Source organism: Mustela erminea, chromosome 9, assembly GCF_009829155.1.
Source record: "Mustela erminea isolate mMusErm1 chromosome 9, mMusErm1.Pri, whole genome shotgun sequence".
Classification (NCBI taxonomy): Eukaryota; Metazoa; Chordata; class Mammalia; order Carnivora; family Mustelidae; genus Mustela; species Mustela erminea.
The window spans coordinates 86,683,768-86,706,440 of NC_045622.1; the positions used below are offsets into that span (position 1 = coordinate 86,683,768).

A 22,673-nucleotide genomic window follows, 5' to 3' on the forward strand; every position below is an offset into this window, starting at 1 on the left:
ATAACAATTAGTGGTCTCAGCGAGAGGCAGATCGAGTCTATTCCAAAGTACTAGTTCCTACCAAAGAAGAAAATCGTGGCAAAATATACCTTTGAGGAACTAGGTGAAATTCACATTGAAGTCATTATTAGTCTATATCAAACAGTGAGTATTACACATGTACTTTAGAAAGGCAACAAGGACATTTAATGAATAGTCCACACATCTTTTAGGGATTGCACATTTCCTGCCCAAGTTAGGTAGTCAGCATACTTATTTTGAGGACCTACTATGTACCAAGCCTGTTCTAATGCTGGGGTATCCAGTGGTAAGTACCATTAGAAAGTAATATGGAAGGGAAATAAGGATCAGTAAGCTAGTAACCAATATTTGCCAAATGTTAACCAATATTTGAGGTCTTCTCTGTGCCTTTGCCCTAGTTACTGGGGGCTCAGAGTTGGACTGACGTTCGTGGAGCCCATCCACTGTTCAGAAACCAAGGAGATGGAGTGCTTTGAGATTTCACGAAAGCATAGTTCGGGATTTGGGTTGAGAAAAGAATCTTACTTTCCTCTTTTCAAAGCACTTAGCTAAGTTTCTCTTAGTAGTTTGGAAACAGAGAGACTCACTGGTCCAAAAGAGTGAGTCCAGGGCCAACCTGAGAGTCACCAAAGTGCTAAAACATCCAAATGGCCAGTGGCAGCTCCAGATAAATCCATTCATGCAAAGAAGAGTGTCCAAGGGAAAAAAAATCAGGTGGAAACTTGAAAGCAACCCATGGCATACTAGAAAAGATTACCATTGGTAAATTCCTGAATAGACCCCAGTTTCTGAGCCCAGTGTGGAGATTCCCAAAGCTTCATGACTGTTGGACTGAAAGGTGGGACTTGGTGGGGAGGAGTGATTGCAAATCCTCCCTAATGCATGCAGAAGGACAGATGTCAAGAGGAGGTCTGGCTGAGGACAGAGAAGTGCATCTTTAGATTGGCAGCTCATTCCTTCCGTAAGGGTCCTTGGTGGGTGGCAATAGGGAAAGCCAGTAAGAACAACCATCTGGGTAGGTTTTGACTTCCAGCAGGCTTTTTATTATAAATGTTATTTTTGGAAGAGACTTTCTGGGGGCATGTCATCAGCCTCTTTTTTATTGGTGATCTGGAATTCTCTAGAATCCAGAAACCTACACTAATTCAGGAAGCAGAGACTCCTACCTTGGAACGCTCCATTTCCTTGTCTTCTGGGTGTCAAAGAAATATATACATATATATTTTTGGTCTGGCATCGCCTACGTGGGTGGGGAAAATTGGAAACTCTGCTGGCTAGACAGTAGATCCTTCCATTTTCCCCAAATCTTATATGACTCCTTTTGGGAAAGTAGAAATAACTCCTATTTCTTTCTTGCTCTTGTATGTTTACTTCCTGTTGGTCTTTTCTTGGCCTTCTATAGGGTGAAGGTGGCAGGAACTCTATAATAAAGTTTCTGAGGGTAGAATGGGTGCCTGAGAATTTTTCAGGGAGGATGCTCAGGTAGATCTGGGGACATTGTTGGTGAAATTGGCTCCTGTGTCTTGTCTCTATTCTTAGCCAGTTCTTGGCTAGCACAGAACATACTGCAGAGGTTATTGACATTTGGTGAATATAGGGTCAAAGTTTTTAACCTGGTGTTCATGGACCTCCAGTAGCTCAATGATGAGCCCTAAGGCATTCAAGAACCTGAAATAATATACAAAATTTTAAGAATGTGTATGTGTCACATCAGTCTTTTGAGGACAGAAGTCATAACTTAGATCAGATTTTCAAAGGGAGGTAGAGCTCAACATGGCTTTTAAAAACCTCAGCTTGTTTAGGTTTAATCCTGATGACCTTTGCTATTCTTCCGCAGGCAAACATTCTGGACCCAAGTCCTACTTGAGAGGCAAATGGGAGATTTCAAATTGCAAAATATCACTGATTGTCCTTTCTCAAATTTGAGTAGTGTCCATAATTTCTCTAGCTTGGGCAGTTTTGTTTATTTGCTGGAAACACATTCCCAATTAAGAATTACAAGTGACAGAAGGTGATAGAGGGAGACTTGACAAAGCCTTATCTGATTTTGACATTTTGTACACACACCCTTTGCAAAGTTCCTGCTCAAGCATTAAGCTTGACCTGAAGTTAATGAGTGTGTGTGTATCTTTGAAATGCCAGTTGTTATCAAATGCTACTGGCGTGAAGGGATAGGCCCAGAAGACCCAAGCAAGCATCTCTGAAGACACTCCAAACACAGATGAATGAAAGCAACTTTATGAAATGTTGCATCAAAGACTCTCAGTCCATGGCTGAGTCACCTCATCAAGTAAACATAAAATCTCTTTTCCTTCACAGGTTGTTAAGTTCCTACTTTATTTTGCTCTGAGCCTATGTTCAGAGGGTTCTGTCTGAAGTTTGAGTAGCTCTGAATTGACACCCATCCAGAATTTGCATCGCTCATATTGTTCTAAGATTCCAAGACACTTTAGGAGATTGGAAAGATAAAGCCAGGCCTCAATCTTTCTTTTTCTAATCTTTGCTCTACAATAGAGACAGAAGTCACACATACATAGAGTGGAGAATAAAGGTTTGTAGAAAGATCTCACTAAATGATATTTTCATAATTGATCCAGTTACCTCAGCTATGCACTCAAACAGCCAAGCAGCAGTTCAGGAGCAAATGCATTGGATGTGGTCCTGGTTTGGTAACTCACAGCCTAAGACTCAGGATCACACAGCAGCAGCAACAACAGGTAAACTGCTCTGTCTTCTGCTTATCCATTGTCCTGAATGCCAAGTTTTTCAGCATCAAGGAGAAGAGTATCCATGATCATGTCCAAGTTTGGGACTGATGTCCTGTCTCCATCCTTAAGGAATTGGTATCTGATACCATTTTGTTTATCAGAGGGGCCTATGGATCTGGTGATAACGGTTAGATACTCCTCTGTGTTCCATTTGATTTTCTTTTGGCAGCATGCATGTAGAATCAGAATTAGCTTTCCTTCAGGAGCTTCAACCAGGAGATTCATTCAGAACAGATCCTCTTGAAAGAAGCCTATTAGAAAATGCATTCTCCTACTTTCTGCTGGTCTACTTATCACAGTCAGTAATAATAGAGGGAAATACTGACTTATGGATGGGAAGTGTAGGTTCTGTGTACTTGTTTGGACACTCAGTCCTCAGCTCTAAAGTGGAGGGGTGACCTGTTGTTTTCCATGAGAATCTAGACTGCCTGAATGTTTGACCATTAACTCTAAATCCCTGCAAAGTATTCTGGACTGAGAGCTTATGTGGAAAAAGAATCCAGGTCCAGAACAACGGGAGATTACAAGCATATCTTCATTTATTAGCTTTTGTTGATTGAGGATATGGTCATATTTTAAAATAATTGGGCATTCTTTCTGCAGAAGAATAATAAAAATGGTCCTTAATACTTGCTTAGTCAAATAAAGTATATTTTATTTTAACAAATATTCAGCTTAGTTGAATAAAGTATATTTTATTTTAACAAATATTCCCATAAGGGAAATATTGCTGATGTTATGTTGTGATTTCATATCATGGCAATTTCATATCATGGCATATCTGTGATTTCATATCATGGTCATGGTGGAGGGGGGACGCAGAATAAAGAAGATGCTACTTTTAAATGTTAAATGTTTACAATGTTTATCTTCATAGAACAAACATTGGGAAGAAAAAGTCTTCTTGTCAATGCTGTATCTTGGGCCATTTCTGGGCTTTCTTGATAGCTGAAAAAAAGAAATCTAATCACCTTACTTTTGTTTTGGGGGATTTAACGATGGTTTCAGCCTCTCTGCTTCAACGTTTTTTTGGTTTTTTGTTTTTTTTGTTTTTTATCCACTCTTTAATATTCTTCTGGTGCACATTATGGTGGCAGAAAGGGTGGTTTGGGGAAGTTTTCCAACCAGGACTCTTTACTTCTGATCTTATTCGTGAGATCCTTGGGTCACTTCATTTCTGTCCATCTTTCCTAGCTGATTACCTCTTTTCAAAAATTGACTCAAAATGTCCTGTTCTGCTTTGCAAAATATAATGTTGATATAAAAAAGTGACCATGGGCAAAATTGCTGGAGGATCTGGACACTAACTGGAAAAAGGTGGAAAGCCATCTTTTTCCAGCTTCCCCTTCATGTGGCATTCTTTTGTGGGTTGGGGATTGCTGGGATTAAGTGTCTGGGACTGCTGGCAGAAATATCATACCCTAAATTCTTAGAGAATGATATTGGTTGGCCAAGATAGAACATGAAGGGCTAGCACCCTGGAAAGCTTGGTTTCAGAATCATAGACTCTCAGATTTGGAGAGCATCTTCAATAGTCTAGCCCAGTCAACACTTCCAGTGATTTGATCTACATAATTTTCCTGCTAAGTGATCTTTCTGATGGTGAGGAACACAACTTTTATGAAGAAGTTCTTTGTTGGATAGTCCAGATTATAACCTTTAAATTCAACATTTGGGAAAATATTTGTTCCACTTACAATGAATCATCACAGGCCTTGGTTTGGCCTTTGGGAGCACACATAAAAATTTAATCCCACTTTTACATTACAGTTTTTTAAAATTCAAAGACTATTGTCACACTCTCTGCCATTTGGTCTTTCTTTTTTATATATATATTTTGTTTATTTGACAGACAGAGATCACAAGTAGGCAGAGAGGCAGGCAGAGAGAGAGGGGGAAGTAGGCTCCCCGCTTAGCAAAGAGCCCGATGTGGGGCTTGATCCCAGGACACTGAGATCATGACCTGAGCCGAAGGCAGAGGCTTTGACCCACTGAGCCACCCAGGTGCCCCTCATTTGGCCTTTCTGACTACAGACAAGGCAAGCTCTATCCAGCAGTTTTTTCCTCTTTAAGATGAGAATCATGAACAAGATGATATTTAAGGTCTTTCCATTTCTGACATTCTATGACCTGCAGTATGGGCCTTGAAAATAAAGTGGAACTTCTGTGCTTTTTCTGTTTCTTCCCACCATCTATATGAAATATAGATGACTCTCTTGAGTAATAAAAGAGTAGAAGCATATACAGTGCTATTTCTTAAGGGCTGATAATTAACCTTTCAACTGTCAATTCCATTGTGGTTACAACAGCTTTGATGAGCACTAGTGGTACAAGTCCCAAAACAGCAACCAAGAGGCGAGAAGCCCAGGACTGGCTTTCATGGTGGTTTCAACCATCAGAGTCCAAGAATCATCTTCACACAACAACGATAATGACTGGTAATGAGTTATTATTATCTCATTTCATAAGATCTCTTGACAGTTTACAATAGTTCATTGACCTCAGGGATACTGAGTCTGAAATGCATTCCGGTTTCACACATGTTTTTGATGACTTTCAAAGGGTCATGAGCTCAGAGACCCATATGTTTGATTTGATAACACTAATAAGCAGATTTCTTCTTTTATTCTATAGAATTAATATAGGCCTGGAGAAGGCTATTAAGAGCACTATGAAAAGGGGCCAGTCTTTCTTGATGACAGAACAAAATTTTGGATCTGAAGGGTATTCCAAAGAAACAAAAGTCATTAGAAATTCCTGACTTTCCAAGAGGAAATAAAATGACATAGCTAGAACTAGAAAAATAGAGACACTCTCCATCAGTGGAACTATTCTTGGGGCAGCCACTGGTAGTAAGAAAAGACAAATGGTCACTCCAAAAGATAGGATGACTCTCAGTCAAATGATAGGAAACCCCTTTTCAGGAAAGAGACATCTACAGCAACCACTGAGAAGAGGCAGAGGGTCACCATCTTCTTTCCTCTGATGTGTCCGGAAGGGAAAACATGAGAATTTCTCAAAATCTTGGCTCTGGTCCACTTTAGTTCACCCTTTTGGTAGACTGAGAAATTCCAGGCTTGATTTCTCTGTGAATTGACTAACTTTGCTGTGACTGGATGCTGCACTGTTGTTGGGATGGTAGCTCAGCTTGTGTTCAGAGCTCCAGTGATGTGATGCTGGAGAAGGTCAGCAGATGAATTAATAAATCATGAATACATCTATGAGATTTAAAAAATGGTAGACATGTGTTTAGATTCCGAAAGTTTTCTGAAGGTGGCTGATACAACAAGTGGGCACATGTGACACCTTTCCATTCTAGTCTTGACACCTTTGCTTTAATGGCACATGCTTAATAAGTTAATAATCTGAGAGCATGGGGTGGGGGCAGTGTTTATTGGCCTGTTTTTCTTTTGTTTCTTTGGTGGGGTTATGTCTATATTTATTCTTTCGACTTCCTTAAGGAGATCGTTCTGTTGTAAAGGTCATAGCCAGTTGTTTTTAGATCTATGCCTTAGCTTCAGAGACCAGGATATAACAATCTGGGACTACACAAATAAGATGTCTCACTCTCTTCTTAAAGTGTTGGGAACTCATTATACATTCTGTACCTGATTTTCTTCCTTTGTCAAATGGGTTGCTTGGCATCCAGTTCAGCCACTAACATAAGTCACCACAACAGGTACGGATTCAAATATCATCTCAGCAGGCTGGGAACCAACTGAAGAAAATGAAGATGAAAGAGACAAACACCCCAGTTATTCTGGATCAGGCATTGATGATGATGAAGATTTTATCTCCAGCACCAGTAAGAATAATCAATTACAGTAGAACCATTTATGCAAGGCTTACTAATTAAACTGAGTGATGCCCAATAGTGTCGACCTTGGGAAATAGTTCTTGTGGAAAATTAGCATAAACCTATGAATGACCACACTTTAGTTATACCTTGCTAAGAGTATGAAGGAAGAAAAATGACTTTTTAAAAAAATGGAAGCCAAAACATATTTGGAGGAGAAATGTGGAAAATATCTTTTATAAAACTCCTAATGCCTCAGGTTTTCTGTTTTGTTTACTTACGTGGTCTGCTGCTGCAGATTCTTCTTGAATTATTGAGCTTTGACAGAGAATGGCTTAGTAAAACATTACAACAAGTATTTATTGTCTACCTACTGTGCTAGGTGCTGGCAACACAAAGATGAAAAATGTCAGAGCTTTTGCCTTCAAACTCTGGCTTACTGAAGCAATAGAATGTGAGTGGGAGGATATTAATTAAAGCTTGCAGGTGATTCTACATTAAAGACTTAGATGGCCCTAAAAAGGCTTAAAAGTTGGGTACAGAATTCAGGAATCATCCTAATCAAAACTTTGTTGAGACCAAGGGAACAAATCTAGTTTTAACAAATAGGGCACAAATACAACGGAAAGACATTGAAGGGAAGGACGAACGTCAGCTGAGCTTTAACTAAAACAGTGCCTGTTATTAAAAACGAATAGTGAAAACACTGCGTAATAGTATCCAAACTTGTGACAGTTATAAAACTTTTTGATAACAGAGATGGAAATTGAGCTGAAAAACCCCCTTTATTTTTTTAATTTTTATTTTCTTGAAAAACCTCCTTCATTTTTTTAAAAAGATTTTATTTATTATTTGACAGAGATCACAAGTAGGCAGAGAGGCAGGCAGAGAGAGAGAGAGAGAGTAGGGAGCAGGCTCCCTGTTAAGCAGAGAACCCGATTCGGGGCTCAATTCCAGGACCCTGGGATCATGACCTGAGCTGAATGCAGAGGCTTTAACCCACTGAGCCACCCATGTGCCCCCAAAATCCTTTAAAAAAATATGCAAAGGTCAGTCTAACATTTAGCCAATGACTGGGTTTCCTAGATATATCGTAATGATGTGAAATGTTGCTGAGCAGAGATGAGAATTCTGAACCTGATGCCAACATATCACCTGTTTTTAGAGAAGGTGGACCTTTGCAGTATGACTGGACCCTTTTAGGTCACTGAACTTCTCACTGTCCTACTGAAACCTGAAAGGACTGTCCCCACATAGACAACACCCAGGAATGGAGGAGTCCAAAATAATAGTTTGGGCTTTGAGGCACCTGAGTATATGGCATCGATACCACAAATACTCAAAATGAACTAGACACTTTATATCTAAGCTTTTAAATGGCACATTCTTTAGCCCAGACATCTCTGCAGAGTCTGGTCTATAAAACAAGTAAACTCTTCTTAGTAACTTCAGAAAGAAAACCAAATAACCAAAAACACTGGAGCTTTAATATCACACTGTCTTCTGGGTTCAGGATGTGGCCCCATCTTCCAGGTGGGACCATGTGGTCTTGATACTCGAGAAACATAGCTTTCTTGGGTGGCAACACAAACAGAACAACCTGAAAATTTCACCTGCGAAATCAAGCTGAGAGTATTACAGTTCTGAAAGGAATTTCGTGTTTAGTTGGGTATCAAAGTTGAGTTTGGAAGAATTAGGATGGGTTTGCACATGATAGTTTCACTAAAGCAACCGATCCTAATTTTGTCAGGATCCTTCTTTCAAGTGCATCTCCTACTCCAGCTCTATCATTTTGGGTGAATGCATCAGGCCTCTGGTGGATGTATGCCTCTTTTTTTTTTTTTTTTTTCCGGGGAGCTTCATTCATGGTGGTTGGTGACCTATGGTGCTTTTCTACTGAATGTATGAATCTTGTTTTTCCTCTCATTGGCTATGAATGGCTTGCTCATGAAATGCTTTGTATTTGATGAGAATACCATAGGTGTTTGCTACACATTCAGAAATGTACAGCTAAATCATATCACTGTTAAAGGTAGATGTTCTTTCTTAGAACCATCTATAGGAGATCCGTGGCTGCTCAAAGTACACCTTTCCCCACCAAAACTAGCGAAATAAATAAAGTGATCGTATCATCATGGTATAATCTTCAGGAATCTACCTCTTCAGCCTGAGGATCTTGCTGTAGCACACTTGCCAATGATACCAATCCCTTGGGCTTTCAAGTGCACAGGGCCGTTATGGACTGAATGGATGGGTCAAAACTCTGATGTTCTTGGTTCTCCTCGGTGGAGGGCTGGTGTTTGCAAAGCTGTTCTTCCTTCTGCTGCAACTCCTTTGGCTGCTTTCTCCAGAAAATCTCATGTTCTGACCCCAGCGTCTTCTATGACAGAAGGCAGAGGATACTGAGGTGCTTAACAATATGGCTGAACCAAGCTGAAGTCCTCTCTGCTCTCCCTCCGTTTCCACTCAACCATCTACATGAGCTGGTATAGATGATTCACTGTGTAGACCAAAGAAGGGAGAGATGTGCAGAACCAGTGGTGAAGGCTCATGAACTAACATTTTCCTAATTGCTTCAATCATCATTATAACAGTTCCAACCACACCACGGCTTTTTAGCCACCCAAAACAGAACCAGGATTGGACTTCGCGGAGCCCCGGTGAATCGAATCCAGGAGTATTACTTCAGACTACTACAAGGATGACTGGTAATGGGTTTTGCATACTTCATTAAAGATTTTTTCCCTCTCAAAGTCTATGATGCTGCAAAGGTCAGTCATCAGGACACGGTGGGAACAGTAGTTCATGTCTCATCACAAATTCTTAACTTTCATGAGGAAACTCAGTTCAACCTAGGAGTCATTCGTCAATCACACTGTCTGGGCACAAGATACTTTATGTTGCTTTATTATAAAAATAAATACATTAGCTCAGTTTATGATGCTGCCCTTGACAAAGTGATCATAGTGGAACAACAGGTAATCATTAAGAAATTTCCCACGCATTGATTTTTTTCTTGGGAGAGATGAGTGGAGTCACTCAAAAGCATTGAGCATAGACGCTCGGAGGTCCTATGTAGGCATGGCACTTTTAAATAGCATGCATTTCAATGGAAGAACACAACACCAAAGTTTGGTTGATAAAAAGTCACAGCATATATAACCATCATCACGGCAGATATGGACCAAAGTGGCACCAGCACCAATGGAGAGAACTGGCCCCAAGAACCACACTCTCCTCTCGTTCACCATGAGCATCATGATAAAGAGGAGACCCAGCATCCTGCAAGCACAAGTAAGGAGGCTGGAGGTCAGCAGTGCTGGTGTCCATGACTTAGTGAAGTCCTTCCAAAGAATAGGGAAGACTTTGTTTTAGACATTAGCCACATCTTCTGTCATTTCTTTTTATCCACAGAGCATGCAAAGCTGCCAAATCTACACACTAGTTTTAGGAAATTGGGAGAAAAACACCAACTGGTCAGGTTGCATGAAGGGCCAAAATGGTGGAAAGCTTAAAATGTTGGTTTTTTTTTTAAAGGTCTGAGATATATATTTTTGTGTGTGTTAGAGATTCTTCAAGGTTCCATTTGGGCGATTTGTGTGTGTTTATAGAAATGTGTGAGGAAGAGTGTATCTTTTGGTGCCAGGCAGTGGGGTCTGGAAAGAGCTTGACAAGTGCGATGATCTTTGGAATCCTTCTCTTCTGTGAAGATCTCTGATGAATCCAGTTTCTTTTTTTACATTCTGTTTCTTACTGCACTGTAGGAAGGCATCCCTTGTACTCTCTGCAAGAAGGTCAGTGGCTCATAGAGACTGTGTTTGAATTTCTGTGACTGTTCTTTTTCTGTTTTTAAGCCCAGAGTGGGGTTAAAGCCCCCCAGGCTTCCTTGGGGAAGGCTTTGATGCTGTTATTCCTACTTAAGTGCCAACATCTCAGGTTTCCCCAAACAATCTCAAGTCTCACTACAGGTCTTGAGGATGGGACCAAAGAAAATAAGAACTATATACACTTCTTTCATCTCTCTCTTGGCAATATGCCCATCGTATTTGGAATAAAAGAAGCTTTAATTTAGGATAACAGCTTGTAGCATCTTTAAAACTATGGTTTAACTATTATTCCCTTAGTCTTGGATACTCTTAAAGCAAGAATGTAAGAAGTATCCACTTAGAAACCAAAGGGAGACCCCAGAGTTTGAGGGAGGCCTTTCAGACAACAAAAGAAACATTTCAGACATCAACTAGGACATAGGTTTTAAGTGCTGGTCACTGTACTGAATACATCAAATAAGCCTGCATCTCACTACTTATCCCACTAGATTTTATTTTTGTGTGAGGACTATGGACTGAACAAACAAGAGTCTTCTGATAGAAGGAGGAGATGAGAAGCAGAAGTCTCTTCAGAATAGGATTCTGTACCAATCCCCCTTGGAACCTAAAAGTACATCTTAGAATTTAAGACATTTGTACTTAAAAAGAAAATAGCTACATGAGAGGCTTGGAATTAATAAGCCCATTGTCAGAAGGTTGTGGGGGGGTTGGCAGGGGCACATCATTCCTGGAGGGTGGTTGAAAAGCCAGATGTGACAGAACCTCACAGAGGAAAAGGGAAAGCAGTAACCACTACAGCAATTCTCTCATTAGTACTTGCAAACATAAACAGATTCTAGTTGGTGACCTCTGGGCTTTATCAAAGGACATTACAACTTCTAGAAGAGATTCAACCTTCATATTTTACACTGGAAATCCTATATTCTGCTAATCCATATGTTGAAAACAGCGGGTATTTAAACTGGATATTCAAAGGAGTGTTATGTTTATGAAGATAGTGTAGTGTGCGTGTGTGTGTGCGCGCGTGCACGCGCGCACACTTATATTTGTCTTTTTTCTTTCTTTTCTGAAAGATTTTGAATAGACAGTTTATGTTTGGGTTACTTTCCCCTTTTTGGTAATTAAGTTCATAGTTTTTCTAACTTCAGTATTTGTCAGGAGGTAGTGATTTAGTCAGTGGGAGGTAAAACTGAAGATTTGAGACTTCTTTTTCCTCCCTCTGGATAACCAGTTAACCCCAGGAATGTTCTGGCCAATGCAAGGGTAAAATGAGGACACAAGTTGTATTTTTTAAAGATTTTTCTTATTATCAAATCACACATATCATTTTCTAAAATTATGAAATATAACCGGTCTTACCAGTTGCAAAAAATACTTTGGCTTGGCAAGTTTATAGGCTCTCATTTTCTTGTTGAACTAAAAATTTGCTGTTAGTTGCTGTAAATGAAAATGACCCTGGCTTTCTGATTTTTCCCAAAGATACCCGGATACAATTTTATTCCATTCAATTTATTCTTTTTAAAACTGAGCAGTTAAAACACCGAGGGGTTGAAATTTTTAGCTTGTCACACGTTCCTATTGTTTATATAATCCCAAACATTGGCTAGAATAGTTTTATTCCATTGACTTCATTTCATTAAAAAGTAATTTTGGCGATTTTAGATCCCACATAGACATAACCTCATAATGTGCCCATCATTGTCAGCCTATTTCATGCTGGGTAAATCCATGGCTGGTGCATTTCCAGTGCATGTGATCATGGATTATGTGACCACCATTTGAGAAGGCCTCCCACCATGCTGATTTTGTCATCAGTTGGTATATGTAATACACCCCCCCCCCCCCGCCAATCACAGGAGCAAAAAGGTTAATTCTGTGAACACACAGTGCTCTCAGACAAGGATATATGAGGCCATAGATTATGGTAAACCAAGAATCGTACTGGAAATTCATAGACTGTGGTCCAGTCCTAACTTTGTGTGTGCCAATCTGGCTGTAAGATTTTGAGCAAAACTACTTTGGGTCCCAGTTTTCCTATCTGAAAAATTGAAGGATTGGGCCACTGATTTCTAATATTTCTTTCAGAATATCAGTGATCTCTCTCCATTCTGCTTTGCTTTTCTACCTTTTCTCCCATGTGTATATGGCCTTAAAGTATTAAGATATGTGTTGGTAAAGAAGTTGAACAATAATGGCTCCCAGCTGACATTCTTCTCACAGCTCAGGGAATCCCTAGTAGTACAATGGAAGAAAGAGCTACCCCCAAAAGAGCAGTGGATGGAGAAAGGGTGGCATGGGGAATACTCCCAATCACCTAAAGAAGACTCTCATTCAGCAGCAGGGGCAGCTGGTAATGGATTGTTTAACTAGCAGACTTGGGTGGAAGCTTCCTCTTGGGTTGAATATTGAGCATTAAGGACACTGAATAGAAAGACATTTAAGGAATTGTCACAAGATATTAAGGTTCCTTAATAAATTATAATATGGGCAATACAGAACCAACCCTTAGATGCGCAGAAAAAATCACTGAAACAGGAATGGATACAGCATACATAGGAGACTTAGAGAATATGTCTTTTGTGTATGTCACTTTCAGGTCTCGTTTTGGGCATCTCCCAGGGAGATTGTGGCAGAGACTCTGATCTGACCAAATACTCCCTCTTGTCTTGTGACAGAATCTACAACATGGCACATGTTGTACTGGGCACATTAGAACACATTTGGTCAGAATCCTAATGTTGGAAGAAATGGAGCCAGATCATTAGAAAAATACCTGTCTGATGTCATTTAGCACTTTGGTCCTATCTATTTGGAGATTTCTCTTTGAAAGAACCATGCTTTCTTCTTACATTTAGAAGCACACTTTCTCTGTTGTTGGTGGGATTGTGGAACTTGGACTCGAGTTCTGCCATCATCTCTAAGTGGTGCCAGATGACTTTGGCTTTGCAAGCTGCTGTGCATGATTCTTTTGTCTGTGTGGCAGAAACATGGAGATGCATCCTGTCTTGTAAAAGAATATGAATTCCATATTCTCACTTGGTATCAAAATAGTCCTCTGTTTCCATTTGCGACATAGAAGGTAATGCAGAATGTCCTTGTGGGGCGTGGCAGCTTCTGAATGCATCCCTGGCAGAGATGTGGATTCAGTGAGTGGCTAGTGGTTGGTACTAAGGGGCTAGAACTGGACTCTTCTCTACGTATTTATCTCTGCTGGCTCAGAATGAAGCAAAAGCATGTGCTGAATTCTTTTATGTCCCTTGAGCTGTGAATCCCATTGTTAGAAGATAATGCTTCTGATGGGGTCCATTCATGCTTTTGAGATGAATGTTACTTATTTCAGGTTTATCTGGTGGGAAGCCTGATTCCTCCTCTAAATCACTGCCAGCCTAATGTGCATTTCCCTGGGATGGGTTGTCTCAGAATGACATCATGTGCTCAGATACTTCCTCCTTTAGGCGATGGTGACCATATGGCATGTAGTTCAAGAACTACTTCTTTATCTTCACATGATGACTGTAACTCATCCTCTATTCATGCAGGGATCATTAATGCTTTCATAGCCTTTGGTTCACATGCTGAATGCTAAGTAAATGAGCATGAACAAACCCATACCTGCTAAAACAGTCTGTGTTTACACAACTTCTTGACCCTCTATACCAGGAAGATGCTTTCTATATACCAAGGAAGATGCTTTCATTGTCTTATCTAGAGAGTAAAGTCTTTTTAACACTATCAGCGTATGTATCCCTGGCCAGATGTCAACTAACACTTTGACACTTGCTTGAACTACATGTTCAAAACAGCCCCAGCCCAAGACGGCCATCTAGATCAAAGAACGACAACGCAGAGTCAAGAGGACAGCTCCTGGACGTATTTCTTTGACCCCATCTCACATCCAATGGGACGAGGTCATCAAACAGAAAGATGGATGGGTAATAGCCTCTGAGATTTTTTTATATGCTATTTTTGAAAGCCACCCAATAGCTATTTACCTAGAAATGTGCCCTTGATTTTAGACCAGTCTGCTTCCTTAAGGAACTTGAAGTTTCTTTAAAAGTTAGTTTTCTCAGTAGGGGTGATAAGGACATTCATCTGAATATGAATCCTAGACTGAGACTGAAGAATTCGGCCAGAAGGTTAAAAAAAAATTAGTTCTAAGATGGTGGGAGGGGAAGTTATTTTCTCTGAAGAAGGAGCAGTCTTAAGATTTCTTTTACATCAATTCAGTGACTATTTTCATTGTAGACCCAAAGACATAACTTGTCCTTGGTAGAGAAATATTGGAGGTCAAAAATTGGTGAGTACTCATTTCAAACAAGTAACTGAAAAACTCAGAAAACATTATTATTCACTCTTTCTACATTTAGAGAGAAATACAGCGCCCAGTGACTTAGGATTTAGACCACCCTTGGCCCTCAATAAATGTTTTCAAACGTAATGAATGGACAACTTTTATACAGGATGGAATCCCCGTTTCCTTAAATACCATTCTTATTTACCTATAAGCAGTTAAAAACAGAAATGAAAGAAAGTAAAAAAGATACTAGCTATAGTTCTGCAAGAATGGAGGATTGTGGTTATATTTGACTAATTTTTATATTCCAAAGGAATTCTTTCTTTATCAGAACAGATGACAGCTTTCCTGAGAGAATCTGTAGGCGTTGGCAGCAGGTGGTACCATCACTTTTCTCAGTCTTTACCAGACTGAAGAACTGATGCTCCTTACTATATCCAAGAATTGAGTTACTCAAGTTTTTTTTTAATTACTTGACAAGATGTCTTGATCACAGAAATGTTGCATTCCAAAAAGGGAGATAAACCAAAAGAGTCAATAGAAGGATGTGAATTTTCAGTCATAGCATTGAATATATTATCAGTCATAGCATTGAATAAATTCTCTAGATCCAAATAGCCAAGGGTATGCATAACTGAGACTGTATTGAAATGGGTTCTAAGAGCACAATGATGATGTCCCTTGACATTGAATTGAACAAAATTATCTCCAAAATGAATCCCACAGTTTCTGTGGCCTCATTTCTTTAAAACATACTATGCTATACCCCAATATTAATGATTAGATATCCCTTAAGCTACAGTTGTATTAAATATCTTCTAATGTGCAGTGCATTGTGGATATACCATGTTCCATGCCCTTAGCTAATTTAAAATAAAGCTAGGAAAAGAAAACACTTATCATCGATGATAAATCAGAATATATCTAACAATACTGGACAATAGGTAATAGATGGCAAATGAATGTTGCCAACAATAAACACAAACATTCAGAGGACCCTCCAGAGAGTGTCAGAGAAAGATGGATCTAACCTGGGTTTTTCAAAAAATGGAAAGAAATATGGATAGTCAGAGAAAGGAAGTCGGGGAATATTTCATAGGAAGGAGACTCATGTAAGGAGAGGGATAAAGGAAGGGAAACCAAGGAATGAATTTTTCAGAGTAACTGGGTCCATTTGTCATAATGGAAGATGAGTCTGAATGGCTAGGTCATAGCCATTAGGTTGCGGAGTTGAAGTACCACATGCAAACCCAACATACATGTCCATGGACGTGACTGCTCGGGGTTCTGCTATATCCATGGTGGAAAGCCAAGCCAGTAAAAAAAAGTCTTCTGGATCAATCTTAAGCCTCCATACTGATGAACAGAAAGAGCCTATTGAACTGAACATGTCAATGGGCTTCAATACAATGGGCTTTAACCATAGAACAGTGCAAAATGTGTTGTAGGAGTCTAATTTACAAAAGGGAAGATGAGCAAGAGTGTTTAGAGACTTTCAACAGACAGGACTTTTCTGGGAGAATATCCATTTGGGGTTTTGATTTGGGTTAACTAGCCTTGCCTCCTTGTTGAAACCTAGGATAATACAGTCAGCCCCGTTTTGTCCTACAAAGATCTTTTCTTGTATGTGAAGGTTTCACTGTAGATATGCGAGTGCCCAGTATTCTGGCGTTTCCCTCTGGAGTCATCTGGACCTGATTAAGTCTGTCCGGATGTAGCAATGTGGGCGAACTTTGAACTAGAGAGCCAGCAACAGTGATGGAGCTCTTGGATTGTTTGGCCACTGTTTCCCTCAGGACTTGTTATTCCAGCAACACTGATTCGTGATATTTACTAGAAACAGCACATTTAAATGTTTCAGTGACATTTGTGTATCATTCAACATGGTACATGTTAAATTCCAGAGAGACCTCATACTTGTGTTTATGGGGAGAATGATTCACTGACCTCTACTGCTTATTTCTTGCCCCTAAATGCTTCCCGTGACTTCCACATAAGTAGTTTGGATGATAATTTTATGCGTTATATGCACGTTCACTTTGGGAAGCAGAAAGGACCAAAAGAGAGAAGAGGGTTATTAAAAAAAAAAAAAAAAAGGGAAGAAGGAAAAGTTCTTTTGCCAAGTAAGGGAAGAAGGTGTGAAAAAATGGTGCTGAACCAGTACACTTTATCTTTTCTCCATGATCCAGATCACATGTGTCTGTAAGGGAGGAAGATGTATGGCATGGGACAAGTCACACACAGGCTTTGTTTCTGGTTTTTTTTGCAAGGTTTGAGAGACACATCATATGCTTATTTAGTGTCCTTCCAGACTCAACAAAAATAAACAAAAATTGCACCTTTTGTACACTTAGTATTTAAAAGAAAACCAGTTACTTCTTATGATACTTTTTAAAGAAGTCATCATTTGTTCCAGTTCTGGAGACATGAATCAGTACATACTTTTTTCCCTCTAGTCCGGGTTTGGATTTGAAAATAGTTTGTCTAGAGACCATGAACCACCCTCAGGGAGTGGCTTAGTAAATCGAGCGTTAACACTGGTTTGATTCCTTCAGATACGGACTCCAGCCATAGTACAACACATCAGCCTTCTGCAGATCCAAACACACATTTGGTGGAAGACTTGGACAGGACAGGACCTCTTTCAGTGACAGCTCGTAAGGATATAATAACCCCTTTGCTGGCTTGTAGTCCCGCTTCAGCTCTTGTTCCCACTGGCCTGGAAGCAGAGCTTGGTGGTAGATTGGTGCAATTGAGAGGTTGAACCCTGGAGTATAAAAGGGTCTTCGTTATCTACATTTTCTTGGTGGGCTCTTTAAATCTGGTTTTTGCCTACATTCTTGGTGATTTCCAGACACATGACTTTATGTTAAGAAAAAGAAAAAGATTGTGGGATTCTACCCCACTTGATTTTCCTTCCCTAAATAGTTACATGAGTGAAACCCAAAACCATGCCTAAGATAGTGGTTTCTTTATGTTTTAACCATCTCCTTTTGGTTCCCATCTTTCCTCCAATCAGACAGAAGAAGAGTAGGTTCGCTTTCTTCGTTGTGAAAAGACATTTCGGGGCCAGATAATCATATAAAATTGGGAAATTTTAGCAGCCCACAGAAGAGGGGCATGCTGTGAATATTAACAAAGGTGCCAGGGCCCGGGAACAAAAGAGGAACATTTACTAATATCTCTTCCTACTACTAAACATCTGGGAGAAGCAATGCTAAACTCTTAGTGGCCTTAATTGCCACTGTATGGACAGGGCTATCCTAGAGATCAGCCTGACAGAGTATGAAAGAAAGAGTATGAAAGCCTGACAGAGATCATACTGACAGAGTAAGAAAGAAATCCAGAATTAAGGGCTTCATTTCACTGCTTGATGCACATACTGGGCAGACTCCTTCATGTGAGCGCAAGCATGTCTTGATCACCAAGAATGTAGGTAGCACAGTGTTAAGAATCAAAGGAGATGGAGAGAAGACTAAGAAGGTCCCCTCCAGTGGAGGGCCTTGTGTTTCTACTTTATGTCCCTTCTGACTTTTATTCTGGTACTGGGATGGGGATTTGGTGACCGTCTTTCTCCTGGTTGTCATGTTTACTTGGTGGTGGACGTGGCTTATGGATGTGCTTTATGGAATGCTTGCACCTGTAACTCAGAGGTCAGTCCCTTCCTTAGAAGAACACACGAGAAATCAACTCAAAACAGTCAAAGTGATTTCAGATATGGGCAGTGGTTCAACCTCAAATTGGTATATGTCAGCGGGGGCCCTGTGTTTGCCCAGGCAAGCGTTTCCTGACGTTTCGGTGCAGTGAAGAGAATCCTCATTCATAGACAAGATCAAAAACCTAATAACAGAATAAAACACTAACTTTAATTTAATCTTCTTTAGAAGGGACTTAAGATTTCTTTGTGTAAATTTGATCTGAGTTACTTGAGCTGGTTATTCTAGATTCTAGAGCTTCTTCCCCTTTGGTCGTGAGAAGTGTGCTCTCTGCTATCCTGGTGTTCATTTCCCTGCAGTCCCACATCTGAAGCCACACCTGGGTGCCCTTGACTGTGTACAGGAACACCAGAATTCAGCCATTCCCTTTTCCCTGTCTCTGTGTTCCCTGGTTTTCCTAAGTGCTACCCTCGGGCCAGGATGATCTGGGGGGACAGAGTGTCGGCTCAGACTTCACCTTGGCACTTTACCTCTCTTGACTGTACTGAAAAAGAGGTTCTTAGGAGCCAATTAGACACAAAACAATTCTGTTGTACATTTCTAGCTATCAGAGGAGAATGGTGGACACAAACTTGGGCATTCCTAGGCACCCACCCATGGACACTAGCTCTAGCCAGTTCCTCCCTCCTGGCAGAGGCTTTATTTCATGGCTCCAAATTAACGTTGGATTCCTCCCTCCTTGAAACAGAGCAGAGTCAGACTCATAGCTTCTCTACCTCACATGGAGGCTTGGAAGAAGATAAAGACCAGCCAGTGACTTCTGCTCCAACATCTAGCAGTAAGGATGGTAAAGCCCTGCAGCCTTCATCTCTGTATAAAAATCTGTAAATTATGGATGTTTCTGCAGTGTCTTTGGTGGAGGTACATTAGGTGGCTGCTGTTGTGCTGTTACTTCTGATCAGAAGGCGCGGCTGGTGATGGTTCTTTGATTTTTCTGCTTTGTAGGCCTCTTAGAAGCTATTGTACATTCAGTGCAATGTGTATTTCTTAATCTTAAAGGTCAGGTTTCTTAAACTCTAGAGTTAGTGGCATGGTTTCAAAATCACTTATATATGACTTATAATTGGTGTGAAGGTCTGAATTCTGTCACTCTCTGTTTTCCTTTCATCAACATGTTATTTTGCCTTCATCCTCTGGACATATGCCCATGGTGCTGGTGACTAGGAAGCAGAGCCCTTATGGCAAAGGAACGAGTAATGAAAGCCTCACGGTTTTGAGCCCTGGCAATTACGGTTCCATATGCAGGCAGCAGAAGTTTACTTGTTAGTTCAATGATGTGTTTTCTTCACTTCATCAAAGCCTGGTCCAATTGAGTAAGAGCTCAAGACTATCTAGTACCTGAGTTGACTTCAAGGTCACAGTTGTGGTGGCTAACAATCCAGGCAGATGTTGTGACAAATGCCTCTTCTGGGTATTGGGATCACCAGAATCTCTTCCACTGAATCATGTCCAGGTGGTGCTTATGGCAAAATATCGCTTCTGTTCAATAGTAGGAACGAACTGCACTGTCTTTTGCTCCATACTCATGAATAACAAGTGGAAAGCTTTTGCAGCACTGGCACGTTCTGAAGACAAGCCCCCGATGGGGGTTGGCCTCACAATCATGGGTTTACCATTGGTCCCACCTCCACACAGATAGTACTGATGGCAGAGGCGGAAGAAGAGGGGGACATCTTCCTGAAGACTCAGCTACTTCAGTGGAAGGCTCTACTTCTCACTCACCTGCCACGGGGGAATACAGGACCCTCATCCCAGTGACCCCTGCCAACACGGGGTCGCCTGGAGTTACTGAAGTCATTATCGCTGGAGATCCCAATTCTAACGTTATTCATTTCTTTTCAGGTAACTTGGCCCTTTGTCATCCGGTTTGATTTCTCTACAGAGAGAAACAGCGCATACTCTCATACTACAGGGGGATGTTTTCTCTGTGGGCTGTGATTAGACTGATTTGTGATTTGGGGATGGCCTTTATCACAGGTCATCATTCTAGTGCCAATAAAGTTAGATTTATTTTAGATAAATAATGCTTTTATTTGCCAGTATAGTCTCTGTTTATTTTTGTGACTTGGTTGTTATGGTAGAATTCTTTCTTTGGTCCTAATCTTGTGATATCTTGACTTGAGCCATTTGAAATCAATACTTTTGTAGGTCAAAGTCGTTAAATATTAGCAATTTCATTTGATTCAACTCAGATATGCTACCTGTTTCTTACGGCTTTACCCAACATGTGAATAATTTACATATGCTAATATCTTTGCTCTGAAATTATTATCTTTACTGGTGATGGGTTGGTGAATTTTACTTTCGGTGAAGGGCTTGTGGCTAAACCTACTTATGATTCACACCTCAAACTTTATGATTTAATCTACTAATAATAAATAGACATGATTTCTCTTGTTGCAATGACAAAGGGGTGATTAAAGATGACTTATTCAATTAAGTTGGACACGGACCTAAAAGGAAAGTGAGACTTCTCAAATAACCAGTCTTCCTACTTCTCCCTTTCTTTGTTCCTTCATTTGCATTAAGAAACTTATATTGAAGAAAAAAGAACTAGAAATATTACTCTGACTAAGAAATGAGAATTGAAATCTCTCCTCTTCATGACAGTGATTCAGTGATTCAAGTATTTCCTGCCACTCAACCATTGAATTATATTAAAGATTTGTGATTTTAAATATATATATTTATATCTGTAGCAAGGTCTGCCTCTCTTCCCCCCACAAAATGAATAAGTCTTATAAGAACCCAGTATATAAAACAGATGACATCTGTGATGCTCTAACTGAAATGGGGACAGAAGACTCAGAATGCCAAGTGCTTGGATTCTTTCCTCTGTGGTGCTCACCCAGAGCTTCCAGAAAAGCAGTTTTTAAAAGTACTCACTTTGGTGATATTGGCAAGACAAAGCTCCTCACACCCTTTGATTAATTATTCAGCATGGTTCTGCCCTCAGTTAGGAAACATCCCAAGTAACATTGTCCGTTTTCTTCCAAAGAAATGAATCTTAGAGCACTGCTCTTTTCTCTGGGCAGAAGAAGGACTGTGCTTCAATCAAATGAATTTAAGTTTCAAATGGCAATTTTCAAAGTGATAGTATCGCGAAATGGCTACATAGCCTATTTGTTAGTAAATAAAATGCTTTCTACAAAATGGATACTCACATATGTGGATTCCTTCTGTTCCATGGTCAAACAGATTTTCTGTGGTTCTTCATGGATTAAATGATTAGTAAGTGATTCAGCTGTCATCCTTGGTTTTCTTCCAAGCCACTCAGATAAAGCTTATTTCTTCCCATACATTTTTCTCTGTTTTGATGCTTAATGTTAAGAACTAAAACATTTGCCATTGTGCTGGTGGTGGTGACAATGGTGGTGACAGTGGTGGTGGTGGTATTGGGGGTACTGGTGTTGGCATTTTAACAAATGCTATTTTTGAGTATTCTAACTAAGGAACAAAACAAGCTGTCTCCTCTATACAGTTACATGAGAGGTGACAGGATGCCTACTTCTGCCTTCTCTAATCAAGGAAATGGTGATGATCAGATTACTGTATTTTCCTTACAGGTCTTCATAAGAGGTGACTATAGCCATTTATGAAACCACTGTCCCTTTTTGTTGTTATTATTGTTTGTCTTGTTGTTGTCTTGCTTTTGTTTTGTTTTGTTTTGTTTTAAGAGTCCAGCATGTTGGAAAATATGTGGGGAAGAGGGAGAAGAGGAGGGGTTTCCATAGGCTGAATCCCAGATTTGACCTGTGGACCCTGATTTGAGTAGTTCGTAAGCTTGTCTCAATCTAAAACCTTTTGGTGATAGATGTTTGGGACGATGGGATTATATTAACTCTTGGTGTTGAAAATACAAATTTAAATTTTGAAAAATGTTATTTTTTAAAACATAGTCTAATAGCCAGGTCCACATTTTTTACATGTTAGCTCTCATCATCTTACTCCTTTTTCACTTATCTTCAGGCTCTTTTCCCCTAAATAAGCAGTTGACCTTTCCCTTTGAATTTTTACATAATTCAACACCAAGATCCTTTACTGCACACCAAAACCATTTTCTATTTCCTGCCTCTGAGAAATCTCTTTAAGTGGCTCACACTCTGAGTCAGAGAGTACACGTACTCCCAGTAATCACATTTGTGTAATTCAAAGCATATAGTCTTTATTTCAAAGACACAGTATCAAGTTCCAACCTCAGATCTGTGAAGACATCATAATATTTTTGTTAGAGTGTTATGTTCTTAGATT

General features: G+C 40.0%; 1 protein-coding gene across 17 annotated transcripts in view; it reads left to right on the top strand.

The window, feature by feature from the left end:
* The window catches only part of CD44 (CD44 molecule (Indian blood group)), an 84,830-nt gene that overhangs the window by 48,343 nt on the left and 13,814 nt on the right, over nt 1–22,673 (top strand). For 3 of the 17 annotated variants that reach the window (XM_032360222.1, XM_032360221.1, XM_032360214.1), the window contains exons 6-12: nt 5,099–5,227; nt 6,469–6,594; nt 9,180–9,293; nt 14,216–14,344; nt 17,262–17,363; nt 19,111–19,209; nt 20,058–20,264. The exons of 1 other annotated variant lie outside the window; for it this stretch is intronic. In XM_032360222.1, the coding sequence (XP_032216113.1) occupies nt 5,099–5,227; nt 6,469–6,594; nt 9,180–9,293; nt 14,216–14,344; nt 17,262–17,363; nt 19,111–19,209; nt 20,058–20,264 (906 nt within the window). Of the gene's footprint in view, nt 1–2,618; nt 2,739–5,098; nt 5,228–6,468; nt 6,595–9,179; nt 9,294–14,215; nt 14,345–17,261; nt 17,364–19,110; nt 19,210–20,057; nt 20,265–22,673 lie in introns of all 17 variants that reach the window. 13 more of the 17 variants (XM_032360232.1, XM_032360215.1, XM_032360216.1 and 10 more) reach the window with 13 other exon arrangements.